General features: G+C 31.8%; 1 protein-coding gene across 2 annotated transcripts in view; it reads right to left on the minus strand.

Annotated features, from left to right (window-relative positions):
* The window catches only part of LOC124536905 (monocarboxylate transporter 4-like), a 67,588-nt gene that overhangs the window by 2,348 nt on the left and 50,567 nt on the right, over positions 1 to 14,673 (minus strand). For both annotated transcript variants that reach the window (XM_047113567.1, XM_047113566.1), the window contains exons 2-8: positions 10,366 to 10,542; positions 8,355 to 8,527; positions 8,028 to 8,178; positions 6,638 to 6,756; positions 676 to 843; positions 406 to 565; positions 152 to 293 (exon numbers count right to left, since the gene is read on the minus strand). In XM_047113567.1, the coding sequence (XP_046969523.1) occupies positions 152 to 293; positions 406 to 565; positions 676 to 843; positions 6,638 to 6,756; positions 8,028 to 8,178; positions 8,355 to 8,475 (861 nt within the window). In that variant the 5' untranslated portion in view covers positions 8,476 to 8,527; positions 10,366 to 10,542. The remainder of the gene's footprint in view (positions 1 to 151; positions 294 to 405; positions 566 to 675; positions 844 to 6,637; positions 6,757 to 8,027; positions 8,179 to 8,354; positions 8,528 to 10,365; positions 10,543 to 14,673) is intronic.

Below are 14,673 nucleotides of genomic sequence, written 5' to 3' on the forward strand. Positions count from 1 at the left end.
CTGATTGATTACCTTCAAACCGGAACAAAACAATACTAATTATTACTGGTGGGCGGTAAAATATACCACGAAGATTTATTAGCCCGCTCGAGTTTCTACAAAGACACTTTTTATCAAAATAAATCCTTTTCTATGTACAAAATTCACTCACCTTCCGGCGTTGGTTTTTAAGGTGTAAGATAGCTCTTCGTTGCGGGTGATACAGGGAGGCGCTGCGGTAAGCAGCACTTAGAAAAAACGCTAGCACTAACACACCTGTCACCGCTTGCAGACCTAATCGCCAACCCAATTTCCTGTCAAATAAATTTACTATTAATTGTAAAAGTAATTCATACGTCATCGCCTGATCGATTATTCGGTCAATTAAATCGACTTATTGTAATATTTTTAAAGCAAAATATTTACCCGACAGCTTCCTTGTATGCCACGCTAAAAAGTGCGATGCCAACGCCACCTCCAGTGTGCGCTACTAATTCCACAAATTGACGTCGACGCCTGAAGTACGTGCCGAGCACGAGTCCGGCTGCCTCGCGAACTAACCCGCATCCTACGCCTAGAACGACACCTAAAAAAAATACATGATTTAAGAAAAAATGTTTTATTTATTTTTTATATATTTCTAAATTGCTATTTTTTTCTAAGTTGTAAATTATAATGGCAACACATTCTACGTACCGTAGCTTAAGAGAGTTTGATGTAGCTGTGTTGCAAAGGAAGTGAAGAGACAAGCTAAAGGCAGCAACAGCCCTCCGACCAACGCAGCGAGCCTTGGCGACTTCCGTCTCGCTGAAACGAGGGCGCCAGCAGCTCGCGAGACTCCCACACAGATTGCACCAGCCCAAACTAAACAAGAAGTAAACTTTTTAACATTTTTGATAAAAAATACTTAGTACATAAATAAAAAAGAAAAAAAAAAAACATAAAAGTTACGTTCCAAATTTAATTATAATAAATTATCTATTAGTCAAACATGTACAGTGTACATCATTCCGTTGTTCAATTATAAAGTCAAACAAGAATTTTAATTGGTCTGTAGTAAAACGTTTACTTACTAACTTACACCAGTTGTAATATTAGTCTGGACCGAAGCAACTGAGTCATTGCTCCAGGGTTTCATTTAACACAATAGCGGTGAGTGCTCGTTATATCTTATAAATAATATGTTTGCTTTGTTGTGGGAGAGGATCATTTATTATTCCCCACTTACTTATGCGCTTACACTTAAACGATGGATTAGTACATTTGAATAGAATATGAGTTAGGATAATCTGGCTTAAATAGTTTACCTAATTCGAATGTAAGGTTATGCATATATCCTTTTTATAATAAAATGCTAATTAGTACCAAATAAATATATAATGAATCAGGATACGTGATAATTAATTAACAACGATACTACATTGCCTTATAATACAGGAATACAAAAAGGTAAAGGAATTTTTTGCTTTAATGCTTTCGTTCTTAAGCGATTCTTTACAAAAAAAAAATACTATTAATATAATATGTAGTTCAATAATTATATTGTTTATTATTTTATATGGTAGGTATATGTTAAAACTAACGAGTGTTTAAAAGTTAAAAGCATTTCCGAATATTACAGTTTAATACAGTTTAATGCTTAAACTAATCATGTTTTCTTTATGATATACCAGGGATCCGACCCGGATTAGCGTAAGCTTTGCTATTTACTAATACAAAAAATGAGACACAAATACGAAAATATTTAATAAGTATTTTTATTTAATAAAGCGTTAAAAGCGTTTAAATATTATAACGCTTTATATTAGATATTTATTTATTTATTCGTTAATATATGTGTATCATAAATGAGAAATAATTTCAAATTCTAGCACATTTAACAATGTATCTCTAAGGTATATATATAGTCAGCTTTAGTCGTGTAAGCGTACAAAATTAGTTTTTTCGATCAAAACCGGTTGTTTAGTCCGTCTTTTCTATTAGGAATAACGAAAATACCAACCATACAATGTATAGTTATATATGTAGATTTTTTTCTTTTATCATCATCATCATCATCATTCTCCTGTCCTTATCCTTATTTTATTTGGGGTCGGTGCAGCATGTCTTCTCTTCCATACGTCATCTGACAAGTAACATTCTTTCTAACCATATCTTCTTTCACATAGACTATCCATCGTTTCTTTGATCGTCCTCTACTTCTACATCCATCCACATCCATGCTCAAGACCTTCCTTACAACATGGTCCTCATTCCTCGTCATAAAAATAGCTTATTTTTCAATAATTACTTTCTAAATTTGTGGGCATTACAGTTCATTTAATTTTACAATAGCTAAATGTATTTATAAGCTACTATAAACGATAATCTTACAAAGGCTATTTTAAACTGGTTATAATCAAGTTCTAATTTAGATGTCAAAGCAAACTTAAAATAGAGTTATGGACGTGTCCTCGGTCTCTGTGCCGCAAAAGCAATTTATAACTAAAAATACTTCAACCCCTTAATATTCGTAACCAGTCGTGAATCTTATGAAATTAATTCAATAAGTCAACCCTGTTCACGAACCGGGGTGGACATTATCTAAAATTAATAACTGATCTTAGAAGTTCTTCTATAGGTTTTGAATTAAGGTCATCAATTATTATTTAATGGCATTCGCTTGAAGGCATTAAATTAAGTCAACAGATAAGTGTAACAATTATATTCTATGTTGCGTAGATAAGGTTTTAATTAATTTTAAGAATCATAATGCCATCGCCGGCTTTTTCTTTCTTACTTATTATAATAGTCACTGAGCGTCTAACTAAGTAATTAATCATCTCTTTCTGTCATTATTGATTTGTCATTCAAAAAACGTTGAATTGTAAGCATTGTTTAACCAATGACCTCAAGATATCATTTGCAGTTATCAAAAAGAATTCGAAACTTAACTTGAAATATATATTCTGAAACTTGTATAGAAAACATAATTCAATTTATTGACAATACTCGTAGCTCCTGCAGTTTCCACACTATGAAATTGAGCGGCTTTTATGTGAAATTGTTTTACATTCTCATTCATGACAAATATTGGTACCAAATGGTTATCGTGGTCTGGGATATTTTGTCAGTATTGTTCGATTTTCTGAAAACATAGTTTGTTACACAGATAGTCGTATCAGATATTGTTTGTTTTATTTTATTATTGCAAACTGAATTAAATTCAATTTTAAAAATAAATATTCTACACGGACAGTTCTACCTGAAATGAATAGTAATTAGTGGAAGCGCAATATTGAGAATGAAGCTGCACTGCTTGCGCCAACTCAGAATTACGTAGTCGTCCTCTATATTTTAATTAAAAGATTTTGAGTTGTAAAATGTATAGACGAGTTCAAAGTATGCTCTGCTATATATGTATTTTACGTTTGTGTATATATTTATTTCTATATTTGTTTGAATACATTTTATTATTATAATACAAATTATGATAAAAATTAAGTACTTAATAAAAATAAAACTTAAATACGATTATAACATAAATTTATGATTATCAAAATTTCTATTTAAGGTGTAATTTTCTTTATTTTATTTAATTAACAATAATCATTATCTTCACACAGCTTTCTGAACGCACCCGTAAACGTCAAAGATGGCCGCCCGTTGAACTCTCATACCATAGAAATTGATATTAAAATATTTTGATTAAAGGAATTGTATGTCGTTGACATTCATTTAAGATAAAATTTTAGAGATCAATAATTGTAGATAGATTTCGGTCGGGTCCTTCATAGACCGACACGAAATTATTAATATAAGTAGATATACCTATATGAATTAAATTTTGTACTGTATGAATAATGACCTACCATGATGGAATAATGGCAGGAATGCTAGCAGCATTTTCCTCTTGTATCGCTAAAATTCATATTATTTTATATGGCATAGCATTTAATACTGGCATGTAACACTATCATTTTAAATATGATTGAGCTGTCATTAGAAAACACTTGGACGTTAGCGTGGCGTTCTAACAAAATATAGAGAGATTGGAGCTTCATTGTAAAACGAGAATATTATATTGGCCATCCCGAACTACTGAAATTACATTATATTAGTTTTTTGAATTCTAAAATATTTAATAGAACATCTTATTGCTTCCACTTTGACAACGGACTGGTTCGTTTTTCGCAAAGAGAATTTGAATTACGATTCCAAAGGAAATTCTGTTAGATTTCTCGCCACCTCTCGAAGTCGTAATTTGTAGAATTATTTGTAATTTCAATATTTGTAAGGCCTCTCTGTTAGGTTAGGTTATTGGTTAGGGTATAGATATTGGCATGTAATTAAACTTTTATTGCACATTCTTTATTTTTAAATGTCAAACATATGCTTAAATTCTCTATTGAGGCGTAGGCTTCTTTATTCCAGAATTTAATCTATTTTTTGTCTCGGAAACATTATATTACGTCCAAATACAATAATAAAAGTTTGGAGCTAATTAGTCAGTTTATAATAAAATAACCTGTTAAAATAAAAACGCTCCCGTTTTCCGATAAACGTTTTTAAAAAACGATAATTGGTTCAATTTATACAGTTATGTTAAAAAGGAATAATTAACTTTTATAAAGCAAATATATTCACAAAATAAATAAAATACACTAATTTAAAAATGAAATATTTTTCAGTCTTTTTTATTTTTTATTGAGTCACTAAATCAATTTTCAAAGTAAATGTATGTGGCATCAATAACTTTTTAAAATAATATTTAAGGTTATATGAAGATTATCCTCAGAAAATAAGTCAAGCATAGTATAAGGTTCTGGAAAGAGAGAAAATGATGACCGACATTAACTATATTTATTAGAGCAATTACAGGACATACCGCATCGATATATTCGTGTCATCATAAGTCTGTATTCAACATATCACGAGTTACTTACGTACAGTTTTCTCAGACTGGCACTGCTAAATGCCATTTTCTCATATTTCGACACCATATCAATAAATATGTATGAAATATTTCAAAACAAATATGAAAACTTTAAATGATTAATCCATTATTCGTGCTGACTTAGGTGAATAAGAGAAAAAACTAAATTGAGGCTTTTATATTAAAGAAATGATGTAATGAAAACTCAAGGTGTGTTCGTAGTAAGTTATCTAGACTTCATCAGCTGTTATACGACGACGGTCACAAAGACGAACGATAATGACAGTACTATTCACATTATGGTAGTCTGGCTGCACGGAAATTGGAATACAGATGAACTGGAGCATCGTCAGAAAATATAAATCGTCGAGTTAGAGAAAAAATACGAGGTGATTTTGTACGTTACTGAATAAAGAGATTTGCCAAGTCTTGAAGTTATGATAGTTCCATAATTTTTCTTGTTGAGAATTAGAGAGAATTAGTAGTATTGAATAATTAAATGTAAGTGTATAAAATATTGTATTTTTATAGTATTCCACACACGTATAATATATATGCCTTTTTATGTCTGTGTGTATATACTCGTTTACGTTGTCGCTGCGTGTGTGTTTGTATGTACGCGCGTATATTTGTATGCCTTTATCTTGACAGCGAAGTCAATGTTTTAAAATTAAAATCGATAAATTTTATGTATAAGATAGTTTAAGCTAGAGCTTCGTCCAGTTGGGATTCAGATTGTGACGAAAATGCAACACCTTATACAACCAAACCTTATACAACCATTTATCAACAACATTATTCCCTCAAAGTTCAGAAAATCATTTCAGTAGCATAAAGTTCAACAATTCAGTGGCTAACCCATTAAGCGTAACAGGCAGACAGAAAAACAAAGTAACTGTCGTTGTACAGATTTCATTATATTCCAGAAATTAATGTTACAGTTCATCTGTTTTTTTGTTAAACATATATATAAACACGTATAACATAAAAAGAAATTAAAAACTTTTTAATTCTTTCAACTTGTACTTTTTTATAATATACACTTTTTATACTTCATGAAAGGTATTTTACGCGCATTACGTTTTTCTAATTTCAATCTAACTTTCATTCGGCTTGGTGGTTGAAAAAAAATTATACTTTTAACAGATCGATATTATGATCATACCATATTTTTTTAGCTTGTAATGCTTAAAATATTGGTATATCAAATACGATTTTTGGGTGATGTTTAAGATTGCGGCATTTTACATCCTTTACCCTTAAAATTGTATATGCAAACTCGATAAAATAGGCAATGGGGATCGTGAATGTACCTTACTGATTGCGATGTCGAAGTGGACTTCGAGTAAATATAGTTTACATTTTTTTACGACTATCGTAAGAAATAATATAAATAATATGAAATACACATATGACTATATGTATATGACGACTTCCGTGGTCTAGTAGTATGTGCACTGGTTTTCATGGGTACGCCACTCCAAGGTCTCGGGTTCGATTCCCGATCGGGGCGATGTAGAAAAAGTTCATTAGTCTTGGGGATATGTATTCGTGATACCGTCGTTGCTTCTTATTTTCCATAACACAAGTAAAAAAACACCTTAGCTATATACAATGTGATCAGAGAAATGTATGTAATGTTGTCCTATACTTATTTATTATTTATAATATAATGTAAATACATGTTCATTCCTCAAGATATTACAGTCGCTGTAGTGGACGTAAATCTACGCCATAACTCACCTGCGTGGTCGGCGGCCGGTCCGAGGTGACGAAGCGCGTAGACGTGCAGCGCGCCGTAGGCTAGCTGGAGTCCAGTTGACAACAGATGGGCGAGGAATGCGGCACCACAAACGATCCAGCTAGATTTATAGCACAAGTTGTAGTTGCGATGTGATAATACGATATTTCAACGAACAACTCTGACATACAAGAACTCAATTATTAAAGTCAGACTCCGCAAAGTCAATAAATCTTTCTTGGGGCAAGGTATCCATTTCTATAATAAAATTCCGCAGACATTTTTAACTTTGCCGTCTCGTAAATTCAAATCGTTTATAAAAAATACATTGGTAAAAAAGGCGTATTATTCGATACAAGATTTTGTAGATGATAAAAAAGCGTGGAATTAATACCTGTTGACTTCCAGGCAGGATATATTAATTTAAATAATTGTATAAACTAACATGTCTGTATTTTTTTAAATGTTGAAAAAGAGTAACTACTGAGTTTCTTGCCGGTTCTTCTCGGTATTATCTACTTTCCGAACCGGTGGTAGCTTCACTTAATTATTAAATGACGATTCAAAAGTGCTTGTAAAAGCCCACTTGAATAAAGTTTATTTTGATTGATTGATTGAAATCAACACTTAGGTGTGATTAATGTCGAGGTGAATTAAATAAATTGAATCATGAAAGTAAATATCAATGTTATATTTTTGTGTGCTCTTTATAAAAAAAAATTGTAGTTATAAATGAACCGAAACAAACAATAGGAAACATTTATTTCAAGGAGCGGTCAGAAGTCCAAGACAATGTTAAAAGGAATCGTGAAGTGGACATTACGCTCTTCAGCTCGAAGATACATTTATTGTTGACTCTCGTATTATGTTTTTAGTTTAACACGGAATCGAGTTACTTTTACGAGTAACAATATCTTGACCGCAAAATATATTATTTATTTTTTCTATCGGATTGTCGTTGAATATACACAGTTAAATGTAATTATAGGTCATTTTATATTTGTATGAAGAACCTTTTATTCCTACTTCAGCTTGTTCTAATTGTAGCTAGCAGATATTCATGTATATTGCAGATTCAACTTAGTATATGTTTCTATTAAAAGTAGCTTTTACCTTTTTTTATTAATAACTATCCAAAAATTCAGGTTTAATTTTGGTCAACTTTGTTACTAATGTAAAACCTATCAAAATATTAATTTCATTTACAAATTGAGATATAAAAAACGTTATTATTTCTACTTCGATTTTAAATTGCATATGAAGTATCCTTTTTAATAGTCGGTATTTCGAAATTTTGTAAGCGACATAAAATTAAATTTAGATTGTATTATTTTTTAAGTAAACAAAACATAATGGTATTTAGTTGTAGAATAAAATATAATAGGACCTCACCCCCATCCGCCTTCAGGATAAAAGTGGTGTTTGATGGCTCGAGTGTCGAGTTCACGGCGTCGCAGTGCGGGCACGGTGCGGTGGAGAGATCGCAGCTCTCTTTCCCGCAGAGCGCCGCCTGTTGACTCATCTTCCAGGTCCGGCCATCCGTCTAAATTATTATGACAAATCACTAACAATGTTCTCCGTTATACGACGAGTTTAAATTAAGTTGTTTTATAGCTCTCGCGATTCTGCCTATCGTTTCGGAATGAAGCACATATGATTAATAAAAGTCGTTGATGAGTCGACAATGATGATAGACTTCGTAATTTATAAGTGTCATACCATAGTGCGGCAAGCAGTTGTAGCTGTTGGAAAGTGGTCTACAGCGGCAGCGCGGCGGCGGGGCGCGGGGTGGCGGCGGCGGTGAAGCCGACGGTGACGGCGACCACCAGCCCGCCTCCATCAACCCGCCATGGCTGCACTCGCACCCGCACCCGCGCCCGCACCCGCGCTACCTGTTTGTGCACAATTTTAGTTAAAACACAAAGGACAAAGTAACTAAGCATTCTATAAATTAACCCGTATAAGTAGATATTTTGTGAGACTAAATATCGAATAGAAAACTGTTGTTCATGTATACTTTAAAAGTACACAGCTTGCAAAATTTTACGTTGTTTAACTTACCTCTTACCTACCGTATACTTATTGTAATAGTAAAAGTTGATATGGAAATCGCTATAGAATCGCTTATAGTCTCAGACAAGCGCGTTTACACAAAATGTTTAACTACATCTTAATATAAAATTATCTTTAAGTATAGAAGTAATTTGTTGTTTTAATTGTTATTTATCGAGTATTTCACATGGTATCTAACAATATTGCAGGTTACATCAATTTCACACCAAGCAGTTTAGCTATTATTAAAAAAGTTTTGCAGTTGTAGACAATCTGTAGCAATGTTCAATGTATTTTCTTTCTTAAAAGCACTTATTGTACTTTGTAAGAGAGGAAGCTATTAAGTTTATTGTGACTAAAACGCGACAGCCATTTTCTACGAGGTAAAATGTTGGATTATATCTAATGAATTGTGAAAAGCAACAGGTAAGCGCTTGGACGTAATACAATTCCTACAAAGTAATTAGCGCATTGTTTGGAGCATCTGCTCAATTGTTATGTGAATAAAATAAACGTTTTAAACAATCAAAATAGTTCTTAACAGTTTTTTGTTTCTTCTTTTTGAGATATAAAAAAAGTATTTATGGAAAAACTTTACCATAGATATCAATTTTAACGTTATTTATTAATATAAAATTTTAATTAAAATTGATAAAAGCTTTTGTACAAAAATACGACCGCCTGAAATGGTGACAAGGATGTTAGCAGCATTTTCCTGTTGATTCAGAATTCTGATCGTATACGCGAAAAATAAACCACCTGTCACCAGTGGAGGCAATAAGGTGTTTTATATTTAATAAAGGCCTTTGAAAATGGAACAAAGTCAATTTTTAAATTAATTTATTGATATTTTATCCTAATAAACTTATTCGTTTAATGTATCGTGAAGGGGCATTGGTAATTAAACTCTGCGACAGGGGATTGTAACTATATATTATGGCGTAAAGCAGTGTCCGAAGTTATAATACATGCCTTGATTATAAGTTTAAAAGCTCTAAAACGGTAAGCTGCTCTACTAGTAAAACTTCCTTAAATTTTAGTTGCATTTACATGTTCGTACAGAACGAAAATAGACTTTAATATAACTTGAGCAATATTAAAGACATTTTCACAGTCAGTTAGCAGTTAACCTCACGATTAACAATGATAAAGTACGTGTAGATTAAAACTAAGTTTTAACTTTAGTAGAATATGTGATTATGTGCAACCTAACCAGATTGTAAGACAATTTATAAGACAGATTCTCATAAGACATTGCATTAAGTGAAAAGTGTGTAAACCTTATGTAAAGTTAGTAAGGTTACAGCCTGTACATTTCCCACTGCTGAGATAAGGCCTCCTCTTCCATTAAGGAGAGGGTTTGGAATATATTCCACCACACTGTTCCAATGCGGATTGGTGGAATGCACATGTGGCAGAATTTCGATGAAATTAGACACATGCAGGTTTCCTCACGATGTTTTCCTTCACCACCGAGCACGAGATGAATTATTAACACAAATTAAGCACATACATATAGTGGTGCTTGCCTGGGTTTGAACCCGCAATCATCGGTTAAGATGCACACGTTCTAGCCACTGTTCCATCTGAGCTCCTAAATCTTATGTAAAATAAGTGAAGATATCTAGAAGTGAAGGTTTATCGTTAAATATGTTTTCCAATATCGTAATAAGGTCACCTAGTGCAGGTGCACCGCTCCACGCCCTCGCTCACACTGTACACGCTGCCTCGACGCATTCGAGTCGATTCGTTGTCACACGCGCCGTTTCCGCATCCTCGCCTCACGTCTCAACTCAGCACGGACACTTCACTTCACTTCAGTTGCTAAACACGAGCACCACTCTCATTTTCTCACCTGTAAAACAAAACAATTGTTCTAGTTCGTTCAATGCTCACGATTACACGAACATTTATACTATAACTATCAAGTTATAGAACGTCCTCTTAAAACATTGAACATGGCGACATTTTCATCTTTAATATCAGGTTATTACTAGTTTTATTAATATTATAGAAAATTTTACCGTTGATACCGTGTTTTATATTAACAATGTAACGTTTTTTTTATAAGAAGGAATTACATAATATAATGTCATAAGAGTCATTTATACGAGAAGCCAATTGAAAACGAAATGAAAGTTTAAAATTGGAAAGCTTTGTCAGAGTCTAACCAGATGTTTATGCTTTTTGTTAAGTCGATGAGGAGCTTGTAAGTTTCACAATTTATTACCCACAATGCAAATCTGATATCGATATCCGCTGCATTATATTAAAGTAGAATGTCATATAATATACTAGCAACACGACACGGCTTCGCACGGGTGCAATGCTGATACTAAATATAATACAGTTTTTTTCTTGTTTCTTTACTGTATTGTCTATGGATTGTATACAAATAGCTTCGTCTCAAAACACTCTATCTATTAAAAAAATATGGATCAAAATCCGTTGCGTAATTTTAAAGATCTAAGCCTACATAGGGACAGCGCTGAACGACTTTCTTTTATGTATTCAATGTAATGATACCACGTACAACTATTACGTTAAACGTAACATAAATAGGTGAAATGGTGAAGTAGCTACGGAATTTTATTAAATAATCGAAAGCCTTGGTTTACTATTGAGTTTTCGAAGGCGGAAACAAAGCGGTTAAAGTTTATCCGTACTCGTCGTGAGCATTTCTACGCTGTTAAAATTCTAAACTGAGTTTCGAGCTCTAAGATTGTATAAAGACAATTTTTTTTCTTATCAACCTTTTTGATATCTGAATATTTTCCCGAAAATCGTATACAGTAAAATATAATACTACGAAAATGATCGAAATAATATATCGAGCAGTCTCATTGTTGTCAAATTAGTTGTCTAGCTTTTTTAACCAAGTAAGCTCCGTTTTCCTGTACGTGATACCAATTGAGAATACAAACCGAATTTATAATATATGGTAATTCTTAAAACTACTTGTATCAGTGATACAAGATTGTTTACTTTAAGGTACTCTTTAATTATATGAAAAGGTACGACATTATCATGTTTAAACTTTAGTGCAACATTAGTGCAAAATAAGATTAGACTAATATTATCTCATTGCCTCCACTGGTGAAAGGAGGGCTGGTTCGTTTTTTGCCCAGAGGATCGGAATTGTGATTCAACGGGGAAATACAACTAGCATTTTTGCCACCATTCCACGCGGTCAAGATTTATACAGAAACTAGTTTTAGTTCATTTTTGTATATATTTAAGCATTTAATTTTATTAATTCTTATGTTAATAAATGATATAATATAAGAATTACGTATCAAAGTAATGTAATTCAATATAAATTTTAATTTTTAGTAAGATTTTTAAAATTCATTTTTTATCATATATTTAAGTATGTAACTAAGTTCGTTTGCATTTGAAGTTTCCCTGCCTAAGTAGGATCCTTCGGTTAGTCTCAAATTACTAGGTAATTATAGGCAGTTAGGTATAACAGCTTACAATATATTACAATGCACAAAACTGTGCGTTACGTGCAGTTTATCTCTCACAAACCCACGGGAGGACAATAGGTTACGATAGAAGATAGATCAGTTGCAGGATCTATAGTTTACGTGGTTATTGAGGCCAAGTTGTTTTATTGGCCCGATACGAAACTCGAGTCTGAAATACGAGCTGAAGTCCTACAAACTATCCTAACGAGGCGATTTATTATATTAGTTGAAATTATAAGCTATATTTTATCAAAACGAGTTATAAAATCGATAGATCTTAAGAATAAACCTTTTAGGCGGTCAGTTATACAATTGTTTTTCTCTATCTGTCATCATATGATATTTGGAAGAAGAAGATAAAATATTGTTTTACTAATTATCCTTTAAGCGTAGGCGGTATAACCACTACAGGTACAAGGGATATAGCACCCAAGGTTGGAAGGTAAATTTTGCTGCCAGAAGTAATCGCTCACGCTTAATCGTCATATTATAAATATTACCCTCTACTTATATCATACTTCCTATGATTATGCCACACTACACAGTATACAGATAATACTTTTTTTTATTAGAATGAACTTAATAAAACCTTTTTATATTAAACACAATAGCATAACAGTTAAATTGTTTATTTATTATTGTGATCAATTTTTTATTCTATTTTTAAACGATTGTAATGGCAATGACTATATAAGAGTAATCAATTACTATTTAATAGCTCCTCTTCGTGAACTCGTTATAACATGCAAATACAGTAGGATTCCGTTTTAATTAACTTAATTTGATTTCATTTATTCCGAGTGCATTAAGTTAATTCTATTTTTAAATTAAAATAAAGCGAGTTAGTTCTGTAGAATATTCGAATTAACGTATTAACTTTAAATGTGGAATATTCATGAGTAATTAATAATTATAATATTACTAGCAATAATAAAATAAATATTATTAAAGTATTTATGGTCGTAATATACTAACTGCATACAGAAAATTTCTCAAATAAATCCGTTTTGATGTTACTCTCTTTGGGAATACTTTAAGCCTAGTAAAGTTTCTATTTTAAAATTTGTTGATGTCCTTACCACTTGATTTCGTGCGCTTAACATAATTTTATCTTTGTTGGGTCATACGATATAATTACACGCTTTCCACGGGTAGCACAAGTGTACGTAAAATGCTTATGTCATATATTCTACACAGCGCACTCTAGTGAAGCTCAAAATCAGCAATATTTTCCCCAAAATCTCCAACAAATAAAAGCGTCATATTTCAGACTATTTACTTTGTATAGAATTTACCTTTAATGATTTATATACTTAAAGGTTCCTCAAGAATTTAAATTGAATTTGCTTCGTGATTCTTGATCAAAAAAAGGATCCGAAAATTCTTTCGTTCAGACACTCAGACAGATGCTTCGGACGGATTTATAGAATTAATATCTATATTCGAAATCTTAACTACATAGCAAAAAATATATATTTTTAAATTGTCTTTTCCACAAAATCGTCTAAAATCAGATGTAAATTGCGTCGATTATGTATGGAAAAAGTCTTATTACATAATTAATTAATTGCTACTGGGACTACAGAGCACCCCGAGGAGACAATAATTAAGCCCCGACACGTTCCTGAATGAACGATTATTTTTCATTGTAATTTGCGTCTAGCACTACCCACAACACTTTATTAACATAATTTCTTAACAATTAATTATGTTAATAAATTTATTTTTTACATATTTTAAATTCTGTCGTATGGTTTTTGGCTTTGGAGTGGATAAACGCAGATAAATAAATAACTCCATGTTACTAAACAGAGTTATTTAGAAAATCGAAGGACAATTAAAAGTATGTTATAAATTCTCAGAGTTCATGCCACATTCAGTTAAACGGCCATGTGAAAATTCGAATGCGCAATGAAGTCAAAACTCGAGATTTTCACATTAAGCAGGCAGTTTTCTCTTTTAATTTAATTAAATGGTAAGATGAAAGCAAGAATTTTGAATGTGGCAACATAATGCTTAAAATTTTCACATTTTTAATATACTTGTATAATTGCATAAAGAAGGTTTTATTCTATTTATTTTATCGTAATTAGATAAAATAAATAGTATACTATAAACTTATAAATATAAGTTTATATTATGTTAAATGTGTTATTAATCTTGTTTCATATACATTGTATAATTAACTTTTCAACTATTAGATATTTATATTAATTTTGAACTGATTGTCTTTATAATTATTGTTTTTAATCTGTGCAGATAGTCTAACTTCTGGAATTAGCATACAATTTGTTACCCAAAACTACTCAAAAGCACCAAAAGTAAAATAAGTTAGGTAATCGAATTTATGTACAACTAAAGGATATTACGCAAACTATAAAGGTAATATTATATTACCCTTATAATAAAATATAATTATGTGGAATTGCGCGTAAAATTTCCTTACAGGTTACAGCCGCTTAACTTCTGTTAACAGTGTTCAAAGTTAAAAAGGAAACTACATTTTCAATTCTCAT

This window comes from Vanessa cardui, chromosome 17 (genome assembly GCF_905220365.1).
Source record: "Vanessa cardui chromosome 17, ilVanCard2.1, whole genome shotgun sequence".
In the NCBI taxonomy this organism is placed as follows: domain Eukaryota; kingdom Metazoa; phylum Arthropoda; class Insecta; order Lepidoptera; family Nymphalidae; genus Vanessa; species Vanessa cardui.